This window comes from Electrophorus electricus, chromosome 15, assembly GCF_041902795.1.
Source record: "Electrophorus electricus isolate QZ-2024a chromosome 15, ASM4190279v1, whole genome shotgun sequence".
Classification (NCBI taxonomy): domain Eukaryota; kingdom Metazoa; phylum Chordata; class Actinopteri; order Gymnotiformes; family Gymnotidae; genus Electrophorus; species Electrophorus electricus.
The window spans coordinates 10042173-10061421 of record NC_137511.1 but is presented as its reverse complement, the minus strand read 5'-3'; the positions used below and the strand labels follow the sequence as shown (position 1 = coordinate 10061421).

The window sequence follows — 19249 nt, the reverse complement described above, 5'->3', positions numbered from 1 at the left end:
CACCGTTGGCCCGAGAGCGCAGCATGCTTCCCAAAATACTATTACCCTGTTGCTATTTGCATCCTGCCCTGGGATGGCTGCCGAAACGGATGCTGGGAGCTCGTCCTTCTTGCTGGTAAATATGGTCAAAGCCATTCAAATGGAGGGCAGTCACCAGCAGACACTGCAGAGGTCCCCTCTTAACAGTGAGCGGGTTCCGAGTGAGGCGCCTCCTCCCGACTGGCGCAGTCGATCTCGGGGCGCGTCGCCAGGAGTTTTCACGTGCTCATGGGCGAGGAGCTTTTTGGCACTTTTGAATTCAGTAGATGTTGACTTAAAGAGGAGGAGGTCTCACAGAGAGGAGGAGATGGTATGGGGAAGCTCTCTAAACGAAGCTGACCCCGTGTAGGTCGACCTTCTGCAGCCACGGCCACACTAGAACGGCCAAGATGGTCTTTTTTGAGCTTTTTGAGATGTAATGGCGTTGCCCAATTAAGCTACCCATATCTTCCATTCCTTAAATTTTATGATGTCGGTGAATATTTTAGTCTGGTATTGTTGAGATCAGTATTAATGAAGCACAAAAAGGTTCTACTTCAAGTTCTATTGCAAAAGCCTATAGCAGCCATTTGAACTGCATTTTGGCGGTGCTTTGTCTAACTGATTTCCGGCTGTTCAAGCACATCAAATGCTACCTTAGCAATGAGTGGCTTTATCTGATTTACCTCTAAAAACATCTGTTAAAAACAATGAAAATAACGTTGACATTTCTTTTGGTCAGTCTTCTAACATCAGTTTTTTATTGTTGTTATTTATATTCTATACATAAGCAAATTACAAATGCTCAAAACGATGACCCCTTTGGCCATTCGAGTTGATTATGGAATTCGATGTGTTAAGACATCTTTACTTGTTCCTAACACAGTAAAAACACACTTGCTGTTTGCAAAGAATTGGAGACATGGTGTAATTCACCATTTTATTCTTCCTCATTTCAGCCCCTGGTTTGTTACAGTTGTAGCTCTGCCCTTCCATAATAGTTGGATTATAGGAGCTGTGTGTCGTGTTAACGCTGTTGTTTTCAAGACCCCCTCCTGCTCACCCCTGCCGCATGACCGCACGCTCCCCCACGCCCTACTCCTGCTGTGTGCCAGCTGCCTAGCCACTACTACAGGAAGCTTGTTGACTCTATTGTTGGTGCTCCGCGTTTCCCCATCACTTCAACCATTTCCTGTATTACGCTGCCTGATGGTCATTACCCTGGACTAAACACCATAAATACTCAGTGTGTTTCAGAAACCAAATTCAAAAGGGACAGAAATGGAGGAACTAAGGCCAAAAGAGGTGTGTGGATGTGTGTTGTCCATGCACACATGTGCATGGAAGTGTGTATGTGTGTGGTGGGTGGGGGGTGGGGGGCTTGTGTATCTGGATGTGTATGCATACATTTCTGTATGTGTGTTTTTGTACATGTTTACATGTGTGTGAGTGAGAGGGGGCGGGACAGTAGAGAAAGCCCACTGCTCCCTCAGTGTTCTGGCCCTTGCCCTGTCTAGGTGTAGGAAGCGTAACTCTGGAGGTGTCTCGCTTTAGTAAAGCCATCCTGTTTTACTGGACTGTCATGGCCCCTGTCTTCCACATGCTCTTCTTCTTTCCCTCATTTATCTTTAACAAACAAGTCTAATAGCAAAGGATTATTAACAGGGTATTTTCTTAGAAAATATGAGCTCCAGTCCTGAAATATATGAACATTATAAGCACCGAGTTATTAGTGTTGAATTGGTGTTAACTCTCCTGTTTGGAGCCCGGTTCAGCATTCAGGCTCGTTTATACCCATCGTGGACAAATGTCCTATCTGTCTGGTTGTCATATGATTAGAAAGTATGGACATTTGTTCTTTCTTTCCTGTTACCTATGATCCTGGACTGTGTAAGATTTTTGACAGTGGCTGGTATGAATCAGCTTTTCCTCTACTATACATGCTTGTTTTTTTTAAGTTATTTTGATGGGCTTAATGGACAATCTGAAATGTTCTTCAGCCTTTTGGCACTGGGAGATTCTGTATGTCTGTGCTCGACAGAATGAGTGCTCGGTTGATTATAGACTCTGAGAGACTTGGCTGAGTTATTGCATCATTTCCTGTTCCAACATTCCTCTAGCTCTGTGCTCTGCATCTATGAGTTATTTTCACCTTTTCTCTCTCTCTCTCTCTCTCTCTCTCTCTCTCTCTCCCCCCCCAATCATATTCATTCATGTGGGGGGGGGGGGGATTTGGTTCATGCTGGGGGGTTTTTTTTAGGCTTTTTGTTTGATTATTATAGTACATGCTGTGGTTATGTGTGGGGGTGTCACAATGACACGTTTCCCTGACAACAGTGATAAGACAGCTGGCATATCCTGTTTACCAAGGTGTGAAGTTTCCACGCCTCTTGTGTCTGCATTCTCAGCGTTTCCCACTTCACCTTTGGCTCTCCGAGCTTTACTGAGTTTGGTGCTGCACCCCAGAGTTACCTGTGCTGCCTTCCTCTTTAATGTGGCTAAACCCAAGATGTGAGAGAGAGAGAGAGAGATGGAAAAGGCGAGAGAGAAAGAGAAAATGAAAAAACGGCGACGGGGAGAGAGAGAGCGAAAGCTCTTCCTGCTTAAGTGGCTTTTAATGCCACTGCCGTCAAAGCTCAGGCAAAACTAGAGGCCAGTGCACATATTCCTCCATGTGGCAGCGACGCGTCCACTGTTCCTGAGAGATGTCCTTCCAGCGTCTCACTCCTCCAGTCCCTGGCAGGAAATGGTGCAGGCCCTGGAGCGGGAGCAGGGGCGCTGTCTCTTTAAGAGGCCGGGTGTGGTGTGGAGCCCAGCGGCCTACAGCCTGGCAGCTTGCGGTTGGAGGGCCTCATTACTGCCTGCGCACTGCCAGACCTCAGACTCCGCTGCGACGGACAGCCAGAATGAAGCACACGTGGGAGCTGGGAGACGCTGCTGCGGGGAGGGAGGCTGGGGGTTGTCTAGGTCAGGGGGGCTGCCTCTGCTCCTGGGGTAATCTGAGCTATTGAGGTCCCTCAGAGGAGCATGCTCTAAAAGCTGCCTGTGCTCCTCACTTAGACATTCGTATGTACTCATATGTGCATTCGTCTCATTCTCTTGTAGGCCTCCCAAGCTTTTCTGAGTCTCATTCTCCCAAGCCTTTCTAAGTCTGATTTTCTAAGTCTAAGTCTCATTGTTCTAAGTCGACGAAGCTTTATTTATTTATTTTTTGGCCAGTAAATATCTGGCTGCCGTAGCTGTGGAGGTGTGCTGAAGCCAACGCGTTGTGACAAATTGGCCTGGCTCTTACAGGCTCGCTTAAAAGTAGCCTGTGTGCTGGCCTCACCACTCGCATTCCTTCCTCAAGTTTACTGGTCTGGAGAGAGGGGGAGAAAAACACGTCTCTCTGAGTGCTCTAACTCTCGCGCTTACTCTCGCGTGCTCTGAGAGACTGCAATATGGACTCTCACCTCACAGGAGCTTTTTTTTTTTGGTGTGTGTTAAACACTGTTTATGTTACCAGCTTCCTCCTCCATTATGGTTTAGGACCCTGTTTGACAACACCGGCGCCTGGCCTAAACTGCGAGGTGATCAAAGATCTGAAATGAAACGCTTTCACCCTGTGTATTTTACGCTCAGCTTAATGGAGGGGCCTTGGGACTCTCTCCTCAACAGCTTTAAACGAACATTTCTCAACTGCAAAAATCCGACCCTGACGCGTTTGAGAGATTTATGTCACTGCCACACTGCACATGTCTGGAGAAACTCTGGAATGCCAGAAGGCGAAAGAAAGCAAGGCAAAAGTGTGCATGTGTGTCTGTCGGTCTGTGTGCACGCGTGTGTAGGGTCCAGCCACACCTTTGCTCTGGTGTTAACCCAGTGCCCTGTAATCCGGCCTCTGGCACATTGATGAAGGGGCCCTTCGCTTTCCTCTCTAATTCTTTTTCTTATATTTTTGCTCAGCTTCTAGTAGGGTCTTGGATGAACATGTTCTAATGATGTGCTCCAAATAGCCAAAAGAAACACATGAAGCTAGAGAGGATACAGATTATGTTGTGTCTCTCTTTGGAAGGCAGGCACCATGGCACCATAGCTCTATGGACTGATTGATTTTTGGAACATTAGATGCTGAGTGTAGCAGAGGACAGAAACCATGGGACAAAGAGGTCATTTCCTATTTACCAGTGGGCAAGCAAGGTTTTATCATCCCCACTCCATTTTTCTCGATCTCTCTGTCTCTTTCTGTCTCACTCGCACTTTCTCTCACACTCTCTAACCCTGTTTTAATCTCTCTCAAATTTAAATTGCATTTTGAACTGAATTAATTGTAATTAGCAACTGTTGCCAAAGTGACTAATAGCGTTATGAACTGTAAAAGTGTGGAGAAGGACAACAAAAAGTAAATAAAATGTATATATTAAAGCTCTGCTCTATATACAGATTCCTTTCTCCTTCAGACAGGACTGAAAAGGTGGCTAGGTTAATTTTGCTCCTAGGACGCAGTGAATAAAGAAAACCAGAGAAGACATATTTTGGAGATGTAAGCAATGAAATAATGAAATATAACCTTCCTTCGCTAAATGTATTGCATTTGCAATTTAACAATATTTATTGCACCAGTAGAGCAAGGGTGTGTGTTGATTACAGCGGCTATACACACTGCATGTCTCTCTCCAATGTCTTGGATGTGCAGACACACTGTCACACTTACTTTCACTCTTTCTCTCTCTCTCTCACATATCATCATGAGGAGCCCTAGCTATTTCTCTGTCTCATATCAGTGCTTTGAGTTCAAAGCCTGCTGTGTGCCTGGCTTCATTGCTGGATATCAGGCTTGGAGACTCCACCCAGGAGGTTTTACTGCCTGGGATCAGCACTAATGCACATTTTCAGCTGCCTACAGGTACAGCATGTCCTCCACCTCCATCATCCCCAATCTTAACTTCCTTGTTTCCTCTGCGGGAAGGGTTCGACTGCGATGTGTCAGAGGTGATTTGTGCCCCTGGCCTTCCTACCTTGCGTGTGTGTGCGTGCGCCCACGCATGCAGGCTCAGGTAATGGCGCAGGGGTGTGAGATGTGGAATGCGGTGTTTGAGTAAACAGCTGCGGGGCTTGTTTTGACGGAGCTCAGGGCTCCGGCGGGCCTGTCCGGACCTGCAGGCGGACGCAGTGCGGCGGGACTGCAGCTGAGGAGCCCTCCTGCTCAACACTGGGGCCTTTGTGCCTGGGTAGTATGCGCCCTGTCTGTCTGAAACGCACGCACGCACGCAGGTCAGGTTACAGTTTTCAGACATCCATGTTTGTGCCACCCTCTTTGTTCCTGTTTGGGTCTTTATCTCTGTCTTACTCACAGTCGGAGAGTTTGTTTTGGTCATGCTGTACCGCCTGCAATGCACTTGACAGAGATGCTTAGTGTGATTTTTTTTTTTTTTTTTTTTTTTTCTCCCTTTTTTTTTCCTGTGCTGTATTGGAGTCCTTTGTAATTGTGTTATCTTAGAGCAAAATCTTACAACAAAATCTTACAACAAAAATGGTGAATAAATTAGTTTATTTGCTTGGGTGTTTATTTCTAAGTGGGCGGTCCACCAAAATCATTAGTCATTGAATCAGTCACAGAATTCCTTGAATTAGATGTGAAGCTGCTGTAACACCCCATTTCCTTTCCTTCACTTCTAACACAGACTAATACAGACTACAGGCTACTCTAACACAGATTACTGTCTGACAAAGTCTACATACTCCCTAACACAGACTAAAACAGACTATAAGTTACTTTACCAGCCTATAAAATATTGTCTAACACAGACTACAGCATTAAATATTCAATTTACTCCTGTTCATTAAAAAAAACCCTGTACAAGAACATCAAAAATGGACTTTTTTTTATATCTAACCATTTGTATATAATGTTAGAGAATACCTCTTGTACTTAGGCTGTCTCTGGTTTGTGTTCAGGTGGACAGAACCCAGACCACATGCTACATGGCACAGGGATGAAGCACGGCTCGGAGCCGAAGAGGTCGCAGGCAGCTGATGGCTCCACCGTGGCGCCCGAGGACGCGGCCCGCTTCCTCAGCTGCTACTGCCTGGGCCACTGCCCTGACAACGCCATCAACAACACCTGCGAGTGAGTTTCACACTCGCCAAACTCTCCTCCAGTTATCCCCCACGCAGCCCTCCCTGTCATGCTGCCCTCACTGTTTTTTTGCCGTGTGTGTGTGTGTGTGTGTGTGTGTGTGTGTGTGCGCGTGCGCAGGACCAATGGGCAGTGCTTTGCCATCATTGAAGAAGACGAGCATGGCGAGGCTGTCCTCACATCTGGCTGCATGAAATATGAGGGATCCCACTTCCAGTGCAAGGTAAACTCCACCAGGGGAGGCCTGAACATGGCTCATTACCAACAGTATGTAGAATTTCATTCCATAACCTTTCTGGATTCTCAGTTGTGCCGTTTGGCCAACTGTCATGCGCAGGTGATTTTAAGCCAACAGTGTTTGGTTTTTGAAAAATGCCGTTGTGTCCCAAAGGACTCGCCCAATGCCCAGGCAAGACGGACAATTGAGTGCTGCTCCACGGACTTCTGCAACCGAGATTTGCAGCCCACCCTACCGCCTGCACTCCCGGGTGAGCTGCTGGATGGGGCACGCGAGGCATCCCCACCCTGCCCGCGGCCAGCCACGCATCCCACGGCTCGTCTGCTTCTTGTCTCCATATATTAAAGCAACATGTGCCTCTGTTCCCACACAGATGAATTGTTTGTGAGTGCCCACTGGCTCGCCTTCCTCATCTCCATGACGGTGTGCTGCTTTACTGTCATTGCTATCACAATTGTGTGTTACTACAGGTGAGCAAATGGTTTTTGAAACATAGTTTAACATGCTGATAAATCTCCAGTGTTTTAGAGACTTCTATGCCTGAGCCAGACACACCCAGTGAAGGCACATAAGGCAAACTTATTGTAAAACTGATAGCGGCACAAGTTCAAAAAAAAACGTGTGAGAGCGTCTGATAAGTAACAGTAGGCGTCGTCACTGAACGGTCCAGTAAAATGCAGGGTAATTCCACATGGCGGTCTGACTTCCTTTGTGTGTGTTTGCTCAGGTATAAGCTGCAGACGGAGCGGAGGCGCTACCAGAGAGACCTGGAGCAGGACGAGGCCTTCATCCCAGCTGGAGAGTCCCTCAAAGACCTCATCAGCCAGTCTAGCACAGGCTCTGGCTCAGGGCTCCCCCTGCTGGTAGAAAACTCTCCCTGCTTTTCATTGTGTTTTAGACTGCTTTATTACAGGTACTAATGTTTTTAATGATTAAAGCATAAAGCACCCAGTCAGGCTGAAACAAAGTCATTAGACACCACACCGTTAATTTACATTACACTTGTGTTTAAATCCTTGTGGAACACCCTAAAAATAGATCTTTTAAATGCCTTCTGAATTGCCTGGCCCTTGCAGTATATGTTTCATTGCAATACATTTATTTCAGGAAGCCAGTTTAGGCCTTAGCCTAGCCCATTTACCCTAGTGTATCCAAGGGCTAAGCTTGATTGTTCCTGCCTGTCCTGTCCCCAGGTCCAGCGTACTATCGCTAAGCAGATCCAGATGGTGCGTCAGATCGGGAAAGGCCGCTACGGCGAGGTGTGGCTGGGCCGCTGGAGAGGGGAGAAGGTGGCAGTGAAGGTGTTCTTCACCCGTGAGGAGGCCAGCTGGTTCCGCGAGACCGAGATCTACCAGACTGTCCTGATGAGACACGAGAACATCCTCTGTATGGCTCGCCTGCACATTGAAATGAGTGCTACACAATGAACTCTCTTATTTATTAGGCTAGATACCTCTGCATTCTGTTTTATCAGAGATTCTCAATCAGGAGCAGAACCAAAAACTGGGCTGGCTTTGGCCCCGTCCGGACTGGACTGAGAGCTCCTGTTGCGTGTTTGAGATGTATGTGCTCCTCTCGCCAGGCTTCATCGCAGCTGACATTAAGGGCACGGGAGCCTTCACCCAGCTATTCCTCATCACGGACTACCATGAGAACGGCTCCCTGTACGACTACCTGAGGTTCACCACCCTGGATACGCAGGCCCTGCTCCGGCTGGCCTATTCTGCGGCCTGTGGCCTGTGCCACCTTCACACAGAGATCTACGGCACACAGGGCAAGCCGGCCATCGCCCACCGCGACCTCAAGAGCAAGAACATCCTTATCAAGAAGAATGGTACTTGCTGCATCGCTGACCTGGGCCTGGCTGTGAAATACAACAGGTACACATGCACACTCATGCATCTCTGACCTCGTTCATAGGCTGGTATACGTGCCTGTTTGTGCATCTTGGACCACACCCATAGGCAGGCACACATGCACTCTGCCATATCTCTGGCCTAACTCATAAGTGCCCAGATGGTAGCACTAAAGATGTGGGATTATTTGTATTCAGATATCTGTATCTGTAAATAATTCTACAACTGATCTTCAGGTTGATATAGGACTTTATTAGACTAAAGGACTTTAGTGTATCATCATCAATTACTATTGTTGCCATGCAAACAGTATTGCAGCTGTGTTAGCTCCTCAATGCTTCCCCGTTTGCCAGTGACACTAACGATGTGGACGTTCCTCTGAGTACTCGGATGGGAACACGGCGGTACATGGCCCCGGAGGTGTTGGATGAGACTCTCAACAAGAACCAGTTCCAGGCCTACATCATGGCTGACATCTATAGCTACGGCCTCGTGGTTTGGGAGATGGCCCGACGGTGTGTGACAGGAGGTATGTATGTTTGTGTGTGTGTCTGTGCATCACCTCTGTTCTCCAGAGAGTCGTCTCGCCGCTGTTCTCCTGTGATTTGCCTCACCACTGTTCTCATGACTCTGCAGGCATTGCAGAAGAGTATCAGCTGCCTTACTGGGACGTTGTTCCTTCAGAGCCATCTTACGAGGACATGCGGGAAGTAGTGTGTGTAAAAGGTGTACGGCCCACAGTCTCCAACCGGTGGAACAGTGATGAGGTATAGGCCCATGTGTACTCATTCACATGTGTGTTCTGTTCACATATATATTTGAAGTTGTGAGCTGGATGTGTGGCTCATGCCCCCCCCCCCCCCCTCTCTGCGTGCAGTGTCTCAGAGCAGTGCTGAAGCTGATGTCTGAGTGCTGGGCCCCAAACCCAGCCTCTCGTCTCACTGCCCTTCGAGTGAAGAAAACGCTCGCCAAGATGGTGGAGTCACAAGACATCAAAATCTGAGCCGTGCTTCCTCTGCTCATCCCCCGTTGGCAGAGAGGAAAAGCAGACTCCCTTGAAATATTCATGCCTCAACAAAGAATTATTGGCTCAGCTCACAGTCACGACTGTGGGGGGTGCTGTGGAGCAGAGCACCTCTCTCTTGCTAGGATCCGATATCCTGTTGCAGTAGCACTGTGTCTTTGTAGCACCCTCTGCTGGACAGTAAGTGCCATGTCACATCTACAAAGTCTGCTCTCCGGCAGGTCCTTAAAACCTGAGGCTGTGATTTCACATGCATCCATCCATTATCCATCCCCTGCTCTTTGACTTTGGGCACTCATAGATTGGGAGAGAACTGCCAAATGAAAGTGGTGCTTTCTGTGAAAGCCATGTATTATTGTGCACATAATGGAGAGAAAGGCACAAGTCAGTGAAGTAGACGTCTTGACACAGTGAAGAAACGTTTGGAAGAAGGCTGAGGATTTGCTCTCCATTTCATTCTCTCCCTCTCTCTCTCTCACTTCCCCACTCCATTCCTCCTTCCTGCACAGAGAGACATGTGTGTCTGAAAGGAGGTTTTCTTTTTGCTGATTTCATTGTGATATTCAGCCTTGTGCTTGCACTGTGCTGCAAAGCAGCCACGTGAGGTGCGGCCACGTCCCTCTAGATGCCTGCTCCTCCTCCGGCCAGTGCAGTGAACGCCGCAGATGCAGTTGGACGTACACCCTTACTTTAAACAAATGTTAGTAAAAGTAAATACTTCCCTTAACTACTTATGGATATCGGATACTTAAGAGTTGGCTGATGTGAGCAGTGGGAGCACCGAAGGATCTATAGAACTGTAATGGCATAGCTGGTGCAATCCTTCCACTCTCTGTCCTAAAGCAGGAAACACACCACCAGCTCATACCACCCCAGGCATAGGAATGCTGTCAGCAGCTCCTGTCCAGAGAGGCTGTGATGTCACTCTGCTGTTCTCTGGGAGCACTGGATCCGCGTTCATTAAGCAGCAGAAACGGTCATGACAACAACATGAGCCATGTAGTCGCTCCTCATTTAATCCCACACCCACTATTCGTCTTGCCATTAGAACACATTAATACATGTCAGAAGGATTTGTGAGTCGCCTAATTAATTAACATGAATTTAAACTCGATAGAGTTTTGGGAAAATCAAGTGACTGATTACTTTGGTCTGGAATCTCATAAATATGTAACGGGATAGAAAATACAAATGCATGTCCTATTTATTCTAATCATGTCGTGCTGAATTAATTATTGTGGCAAGAAAAAGAATGTACATCATTAAGAATAGTGTCCCTTAAACTCGCATAGTCAATATATTACTGAGCAGCTCAACACAAGCTTATTTGACTATTATTTTGTGTAATTTTAAAAACTGTCATAACCCTTCTGCACAAAGTAGTTTTTTAAAACATATATTTAATTTAGGAATGGTTACTGTTTTAGAATCAAATATTTCTGTGGCCTACAAACATGTTCCCACAGATAGATAAGTGTGCATGTGCTGGATATGAACACATACAATAACAAATTATTTATTTTCAACATTAGCAGTTGCAATGCATATAATGTTCATATCAGTCCTAGCGTTCCCATGCGTTGTACTAAAGATTATATGGCGTTGTGTTAACTCATCTTGCTTCTCCTAGATGATTAAAAATCAGTGATTTTGCTTCAAGAGAATTTCATTTGTGCACTCAAAAGTAACCTTTTTGTGACCATAAAGGTGCTGGTAACCAGCACCCTACATTAGTGGTCACTGTTCTAAGTGTAGTGCTTCTGGGAACTGCAGTGTAGAGTACTAGGATACACAAGAATTTACAGCTCAGACCGATGTCGTTCAGGGCTCACAACTCTGCATTCCACACCATGTTGACCATGCACTGAGATGCGGCTAACCCTGCTGTGTTTAATTGCTAAAGATCCACACGCCTGAGGTCTGTCCACTGCAACCCATATCAGTTAAGCTGTTTTAATAAGTGTCTTGTAGCCAGTAGAAGTTCCTCTGTATAATTAGATGACCGCAGGATATGTTGTCCATGTCTTACTTGTCCATTGTGCAAAAGAAACTTGTGTAGGACTAAAAACCTTTTGTTTATATTTTGTACAGCATTTGGGTTTAAGAACAGTGCCTTATGTTTACCAAGAAAAGCTGTTCTGTACACAGAATTTGTCCAATATATTAATTTTTAAGTAAATTACCTTATTTTAGTATGCAATCACAGTGTTATTCATTTGTCTGATAATAAAAAGAATGGCTTAAGTGTATTATACCACAGAATGGATGAACATTCTCAGTCTTTGGCCAGAGGGCAGTGTCCCTTACTGTGGTCATCATTAATGTAATTTTTGGCCGCTATTATTCATGTCTGTAAGTGCTTGCTAGAATTCAGCTTTATACCATCTCTAAAGGTTGTGTATACATAATTCTTTTGACTTGACCAGCTGTAGTTAAGCCTTCCATTACATCAACTTAATGTCATCTGAGGATATCAGAACAAAAAAGAAAGAAACATCTGGGAAATATTGTAGGGATGCCTACTGCCATGTGACATGATCCCTCATGATACAAGCTCAATATAAGCAGTGTCTCGGTTATGCGTATTATTGGCCTCTAACCTATTTAGCTGGCTAACGATATTTAAGTCTACAACTAAAACCCTTTTTTAAGTCACTCTGGTTGTTTTTGCAGTTCTACAAATGGGCCCTAGAGGGAGCCCAAATCTAACTAATGGCATTGGTATCTTTGGCGGTTTTCAGGCAGTCCGGTAGGTGATGCAGTAAAGCACAGTTTTCGGTAAGCCTGGATTTCTTCCGCCCAGGAGTCAGTCACGAATCCAGTCTTGCTTATAGTCTGTGTCCTCAGTGCTGAATAGCAGAATACCTGATAACGTGTTCTCATTAGGCTGCCTTTGGCCCACTGTTCCTTTAAGCAGCTCCAGCATAACCCTTTCCCCCTTACGAAGCTCCAGGAGGAAAGCCCGGCTCCGAAGTTCGCCCTGGCGCTGTTCCTGCCTGAAGGTGGCCGCAGGAACCGCGTCACGCATCAGGCGCACCAGGCACGGGCCTTTTTCAAAGTCTAATGTCACTAAAAAAAGGTAGACGCCAGTCTGAGGTGCATCAAAAGCCCCCGATGAAGGACTGTAAGCGTTGCCGTGGTTTAGTGTCACCTTCTGGAAAAGGAGTGTGCCTCGTCTGCTTGTCCTGTCATCCAAGCCAGCGATGAATGCCACAGAAGAGTATGATGGCCCCTTGGAAGCTGAGTAAGATATGGTATGAAGAACTATATTAGCGGGGGGGGGGGTTTGTATGTACGAGGTCTGGCTGTGTATTTTCTGATTTGCTTTGTCACTTTGCAATCTTAGTGTTGTCCACAAGAGGGCATTCAAACAGCGTACACATATAATACACAAATTGCATTCATGCTTAACAGACTCGTTTTCATTCTGAACTGAACAGAAGGGATACTTGCCTGTTCTTTTGGGTTCTTTACGGAGATTGCTGCGCGCCTCCATTTTATCCTTTCTCTTCCTGTCCTTTCTGTTAATCTCAGTCCACAGCTGATCCAATTTCAGACTGTGAGGGGAGCTGGAGAGCTCTTCTGTATAAGTGAACAGATTCTGGAACGTTCTCAGATGATCTTCCAAAGCCTGTCGCAGGGACACTACTTCTCCCTGCAATTCCACCATGTCACCACTAGGGGCTGCAGTGCAGTTATGGTGTTGCTCTTCCAGCTGGCTCAGCCTCTCAGCAAGCTCCTCCATTTTCCGGCCCAGGCTCCAGATGTTGCTGGCTGAGTAGTCTCTGTCTAGTTGCCTTACAAATGCTTCTGCTAAAGAGTCCCGCTCATCTGCTGCGGCTGTCCCCTGTTCTTTGATCAGACTTTGTTCTGAGAAGGCCCCGAGGACATCAGTGTTCATGTGATCTCTCTCCTCTCTTTTCCTCCTCACAGAAGCCAGCCTGCTCTCATGACTCTCAATCTTTTCTTGCAGCAGTTGCATTTTCTGTAGCAGAATGGGAATGGATAGTTCCTGCTGCTGACTGCTGGACCAGCTTAAGAACTCCATGACCTCATCTCCTATAAGCACCTCCAGGACATCTGCGTGCCGGGTGGCATCCTTCAGAAGGGAGGAAAAAGATTCAGAGAGATGTCTGATTTCAGCTGACTTGGCTACAACACACTCTTTAAACTCAAAAATCTCCTTTTGGCTGCCCAGGAGTAAGGCTTTTAACTGGGATACGTTGTCATTGAGAGCCCTGCTTTTTGCTTGCTCAAATGCCAGTGATTCCTTCACACTCAACAAGCCCTGATTGAGATCCTCAAGTTCCACAGGCCAGTCACCCTGGCCCTTCTTTGCTTCTTCATCCTCCAGGGCATATCTGTTCTCTCTGGCCAAGTCTGTTACATTAGCTATCTCCTGCTCCAGTCTAACCAAAGACTTGCTGATTTCTTTACATCTGCACGTTTCCTCTGCTGTGGTTGGTTCATTGCTTTGGAGATGCTGATAAAAACTGTCCATGTAAAGTTCAAGCTCTCTCAGTTGATTCGCCTGCATGCTGAGATTAGCAGCCACTTCGTTAATACTGTTCAACGCAGCCACGCGCACTGCCTCCACCTCTAGCCCAGCCTCTGCAAAGCGCACCTCTGAGTCCTGGTGGACCTGGTCCAGGATCTGGCTCAGGTTCTGCAGGCCATGCTCCAGGTTCTGGGTGAAGCTAACAAAGTGTCTGGAGTTCACAGACAAGGCACGGAGCTGCATGCTGTTATTCAGCACTTTCTCATCCAGGCTGCTGATGGCCTCCCACGCATTGGACATTGGTGCTGGCTGGCTCCCAGTCGGGCCAGAGAGAGGACGTTCACCCTGCGTCAACTCCTCCAGCCTTTCCTGACTAAGTCTGATCTCCTCCACTGATGCAGTCAGATACTGCAGATTCCCCTAAGGAAAAGAAAATAGATGTGGTCTTAGACATTGAAATATTGATGATTTTAATGTCCTGTAGGTAAACTCTAGGTTAGAAGGCTATTTAATGGTGAATTAGTTAGCTGTGTGGTACCTGTATATCTTCATAGTTCTGATTGATATGATGGTCAATGTCGTTTTTCAGGTTTGTCAGGTTGTGCTGCAGCAAGTCTTGCTGGGATTGCATTGTTTGTTCCATATGTTTTTCCTGCAAATTCAGCTGGGCCTGCATTTGCCGTATCTGTTCAAAGCTGTCTGCTAACTTTTCCTCAATTGTTCCGCTGTGGGACACATTGTTCTCCTGGTTTTGCTTCAGTTTCTGCAGATCCGTGGATATCACTTCCACCTCACTGGACAAACGGGCCAGGCTGTGATTAAAGGCGTCCAGTACTGGCTGAAGGTGGGTCATCATGGCTGCAAATCCCTGATGGACCATCAAAAGACTGGCCGAATCCATAATGGGCAGAGGAGTAGAAGGCCGGGTTGCTCCACCAATACCTAAACCAATATGTTTATAGTCACTAGCCTCATTTAAAAACAGTTGGCAATACAGTCATCATGTTTATATGGAAGGGGACTGGAAGCAATACACTGTGTCTATCTTCCATATGTAATTTTTTGTTTGTTTGTTTGTTTGTTTGTTTTTAAAAAGCAAACCCTTGTTGATGATCCCTTCCTGTTTTTGTATCGTCAATGTATCATCACTGTCTCTGATATGATGAACAAATGTTATGGCTGTCTGGTTCTCTAACCTGAGAAAAAAATATTAATCTTCAGGGTTGCCTCCAATATGAGCCCTGTTTATGTACTGTTCACCTGCAGCAAAAATATATGTTGGCATCTGCTTGCATAGGTGAGTCAACTCTTACCAAAGAGTGCTGGGGCAGGAAGAGAAGGTCCCCGGGGAGAGTCCTGGCCCAGACTGTTCTCCCAGCCTGCACCCTCCAGCAGGTCAGCCTCAGTCCTCACCCCTACAGGGCACAGCGCATGCAGACTGGGAGTAAGAGTAGGAGGACAACCAAAATACAAAAATAAAACAAACAAACCCAAAAGAGCTTTAGAAGTCTAGAATGGTGGGGGGGGGGGGTTTCTAAAATGGAATATGCTTCCAAATAGAAAGATAAAATATTACTTTGCTTTAAGATGGAGAATAGTCCATGGTCACTTCCTCCATAAAGCGCAATTGTTCAATTTTTATATGTTTGCAAAAATGTTTAGATATTTACAGTATACAAAAAATTTAGAAAGAATATGTAAAACTATACAGTATAGTAAAAAAGATCAGGCACAATAACACAATTTACTGCAGTTTAAATCCACATCTTTGTTGACTACTAATGTGACACTTGCGACATGTGGTTTCTCTCGATGCACTTCCAGCCCAGCATGGGGGATGTCTGAGTCCATATTACATCCTCGACTTAACTCGTGTTGTGCTGACACTGCGTGAAATCCAAACTTCACCAAATATGTCCTAGTGAAAATCCCAACAAAGTCTTAAAATTCTGAAGGGTCATCAGATTTTACCAACAAAGTCTGACCAGTAGGAAAGCTTGATCAGCATGCGGTGAAGTGTTTTCTATGAATCTGCTGTAGAATTTAACAGTGCAATAGGACCAATAAGAATGCCTGATCAGCACTTGGTGCAGTATTTGCCATAAATTTATTCTATTGCCACATACTGACAAATGATGAATTTTTCTTCTTCTGAGGAGTTGTTTATATGGTACAATTTAATTCAATTCAATATGTTACAATTCAAGTCCCACACTGGAAACAGATGTAGAGGGCATCAGAGCTGACCATTTTTAATAGTTGCCCTGAGAAACGCTTTTCATAGCCATAATAATCCCATCCTGTCAGACACTTAGAATCCATAGGAAAGTGGACAGTGCCTGTTTAAGTCATCTGCATTTCTCTTGTGCATACTCCCCACCCTTGTTTACTCTGGCCACAGTATGTCCAAATACCCAGACTGCAGCTCTCTTTCCTGTCTGACACCCCCTCATGGAGCCAGAAGCAGGCTGGCTATTTTCTCGTTTGTCAGAGCCTGAGCCTTATTGAAAAGAAGAACAAACAAGTCATGACGGGTAACTGATGGGGTTAGAGTTCAAAGTTGAAAGCATCACTGCCTGTTCTAAACTTGCCTGTGTCCTCAGCTCCAGAAACTTCCAAATCAGCTTCTCCTGTGTGCTCCTGACTAGCCTGGATTTCTCCTTCTTTAGGGTTTACTGTGGAGGATATAGAGGTTGAGCAACATTTTTTATGCTTATGCAGTGAAAGGAGAAGTAAGGATTAACTGGAGAAAATGTTCTATACAGCAAATGCAACTAAATGCAATATAAAAAACAGTCCAAGTAATCCATGCTGCTATAATAATAATGGATAATGCCATAATCCATAATCCTTGCTATATGTCAGTGGAGAGGTGTAGGCATGTGCTGTACCCGTTTCTTGACAGTTGGAGCCTGTATGGCCTGGGCAGCACTTCCAGTTTACTGCAGTGAGAATCCTCTGCTTTTGTCTGTACGCTGGACGGGAGGTCGGCTCACACCTGAACACCAACATTCACGTGACGCAAGCTTTAAACTGAAACTGCAGCAGTTTACATGGCCGCTTTGACTCACTTTGTCATCTGGCACTCGGGGTCATGGCCAGGGCAAGGGGTCACAGACTTCATCTGGAACTTCTCAGTGCCACAGAGCACGGCCACGGTGAGCACACGGCGTTGAACAAACGCACACCAGTTCCTGGAAGGAGAGAACACAGCCCGAGAGGAAGATGAGAGTGGAGATATAACTCCAGGCCACTGGCTGAGGAGAGAGACACAACAGGAGAGGCACTCACAGAAAGATGTCTTTCTTCTGACTCCTGACCTCCAAGTTTTAGGACAAATATTATCAGTCAGAAAGGGAGACTGAATCTAAATGTCAGAGGAATTATGAACATCATTATTTTAATATTAGGATGCAACCCAGTCTTAGATGCCAGGTAGGGGTTTCTTTATTACTTTATCTGAAAATGGATTACTAGTAAATACCACTTTAGTGTTTTTGAATGCCTCTCTCTTCTCCTCTCTCTCCCTCCCCATCTTTCCCTCTTCCCTAGAGCAGACAATCCACTGAGGTCAGGAGACACATGGTGTTTCTACTAAGTAAAATAATAGCAAGGATACATCTCTGTACACAATGGGCATTGTCAGTGAAAGGAAGTTAAGACCAGCCACCCACGCTTTCTGAAACCATTCCTAATTGCAGACCTTCTTTCCCACACCACTGATATGCCAGATGGGTCTGTACGCAAATATGAATGGGCTCGTATCTGAGCCAGGTATAATTATAACAGCACGGCACTTTCTGTATAGATCGTGTTTGCCTCAAAACTGTAAAAAAGGCTTGACACTTTGATATGGACTCTATTCTATTGTATCCTTATGCTATCTGCCACCATGACGCACATCCTGTGCAAGCCCTTCACTAGTCATTATGGACTCAGTCTTGGCCCAGCACGAAGTCCTAGACATACTCAGCTAATTTTACCAGAGTGGGACAGTCTTCAATTAGAACAAAGTGCAGTGTATTTTTAGTGTTATACATTAACAAGGGAACTGGACGAGCGTTCACTTTTTGGTGTTGAATAAACTGGCTCACAGGAACACTGCTGCTCAATCCTCTGAAGAATCCTGAGAGTAAACATGATAGTCAGACAAGAAATTTGATGTCAGATCCATGTAAATGAAGGCTGTTTATTTTGGTCCATCTTACACTTCACAGTACATGGGCTTCTTATGCACACATTCCTTTTAACAATAGATTTTCTTGTTTTGTGTCTCCTGTTTTTTTAATGTTCTGTATTCTTTTATCTGGCTTCTTTTGCCCACACCTGTATAACCCTTTTCTGTCCACCGCTCTTTAATTCTCACCCATCCTTTCATCTCTCTCTTCTTTTATCATTAATCTGTCTTTAAAGGATGCTTTTTAAATCCCTGCCTCTTCATGAGTCATGTTTGGACACATCCCCTTGTCTGTGCTGGTCTTTTGCATCAGTACCTGCCTCCCACCCGTCCCCCTGCCGTGCTGCACTGAGCATGCCCAGTGTAGAGACACCCCCCCCCCCCCCACTCGTAGCTCATTCTCTGCTGGCAGGAAACCGAGTGTGTGTGTGTTCTAAAACAGGACAACCTACCAGCTGAGACTCATAAGGGCTATAGTGTGTCTGCAAGACCACTAAATAGCCACATTTATCTCCCAGACACTCAAGATCCTCAACTCACTGTCCAAACCACAAATCCTATTGAATCTTTTTCTCCTGCCACTGAAGATCAAGTTTTATACAACATACTGTGCTACTGTATCTGATATTTTTTAAAGCACTGGCGATGCTTTTATGCAAAGCAATGGTTTTTTTTTCCCCAAAATATTTATCAGGATGCTGGAAAAGGCATTCTCCAGGAATCAACCCCACAACCTTGGTGTTACCGTACCCATGTGCTACTGACTCTTTTAGGTGAGGTACCACTCTGGAATTTGAGACACATCAAGGCAACTGAACTCACCCCATCTTTGTGGGCTGGTGGGAACTCCCGCTTGAGGGTAGCATAGGCCATGTAGACGTGCCCATCGGAGGCTGCAGTGCCCTGCCTGTGCCGTGGTGTCCATGTGGTATGGGCCAATGAGCTGCTCTAAAGATGCCCGGCGCCTGCTGCTGTGGCCAGCCCCCGAGCCCGGCCGTCGGCCCCTCTGCCACATCAGGGTCCCGGGCCCTCAGCTCAGCATGGCAGGGCATCGTGTTCAGAAGCAGTGCCACCAGCAGCAGCTGCAGAGGCAGTGGGAGGCTGAGGACCATCCTGCTGCTCCTGCCACCAACAAAGAGCAGCAACAGCTGCATCAGCTCTGAGTGCTGGACGTCTTCCTCCAGTTTACTGTTTGTTTTAGGAACAGATCCTAACATCCCTGGAAACACCTCAACAAAGTAATTCCTCTCTCTCTCTATCCTCTTCTCTTGCAAAGTGTGTGTGAATTCACCAAAGTTTTCTGTCCCCACCTTCTGCGAG

The 19249-nt window shown here is 46.0% G+C and overlaps 2 protein-coding genes and 1 long non-coding RNA gene across 6 annotated transcripts in view; 2 read left to right on the top strand and 1 right to left on the bottom strand.

Moving 5' to 3' along the window:
* The window catches only part of bmpr1ab (bone morphogenetic protein receptor, type IAb), a 26400-nt gene extending 14946 nt beyond the window's left edge, over positions 1 to 11454 (top strand). For 2 of the 4 annotated variants that reach the window (XM_081697224.1, XM_027002712.3), the window contains 10 exons: positions 5956 to 6127; positions 6257 to 6359; positions 6528 to 6624; positions 6748 to 6844; positions 7102 to 7237; positions 7568 to 7760; positions 7957 to 8254; positions 8584 to 8759; positions 8867 to 8997; positions 9108 to 11454. In XM_081697224.1, coding sequence (XP_081553350.1) covers positions 5976 to 6127; positions 6257 to 6359; positions 6528 to 6624; positions 6748 to 6844; positions 7102 to 7237; positions 7568 to 7760; positions 7957 to 8254; positions 8584 to 8759; positions 8867 to 8997; positions 9108 to 9233 — 1509 coding nt within the window. In that variant the 5' untranslated portion in view covers positions 5956 to 5975 and the 3' untranslated portion in view covers positions 9234 to 11454. Of the gene's footprint in view, positions 1 to 1303; positions 1324 to 4666; positions 4904 to 5955; positions 6128 to 6256; positions 6360 to 6527; positions 6625 to 6747; positions 6845 to 7101; positions 7238 to 7567; positions 7761 to 7956; positions 8255 to 8583; positions 8760 to 8866; positions 8998 to 9107 lie in introns of those variants that run through there. The other 2 variants (XM_081697223.1, XM_081697225.1) reach the window with 2 other exon arrangements.
* mmrn2b (multimerin 2b) lies at positions 10755 to 19249 on the bottom strand. Its single transcript, XM_035533225.2, has 8 exons — positions 18752 to 19249; positions 16824 to 16946; positions 16644 to 16750; positions 16344 to 16427; positions 15066 to 15167; positions 14291 to 14694; positions 12708 to 14172; positions 10755 to 12494 (listed from the first exon to the last, which is right to left on the bottom strand). The coding sequence occupies exons 1-8, from the start codon at positions 19144 to 19146 to the stop codon at positions 12061 to 12063; spliced, it is 3114 nt and encodes a 1037-aa protein (XP_035389118.1). The 5' UTR covers positions 19147 to 19249; the 3' UTR covers positions 10755 to 12060.
* Positions 12373 to 14857, top strand: LOC145651280 (uncharacterized). The gene is made up of 2 exons (XR_014117131.1): positions 12373 to 12508; positions 14513 to 14857. It is a non-coding gene; the product is annotated as an uncharacterized LOC145651280 (long non-coding RNA).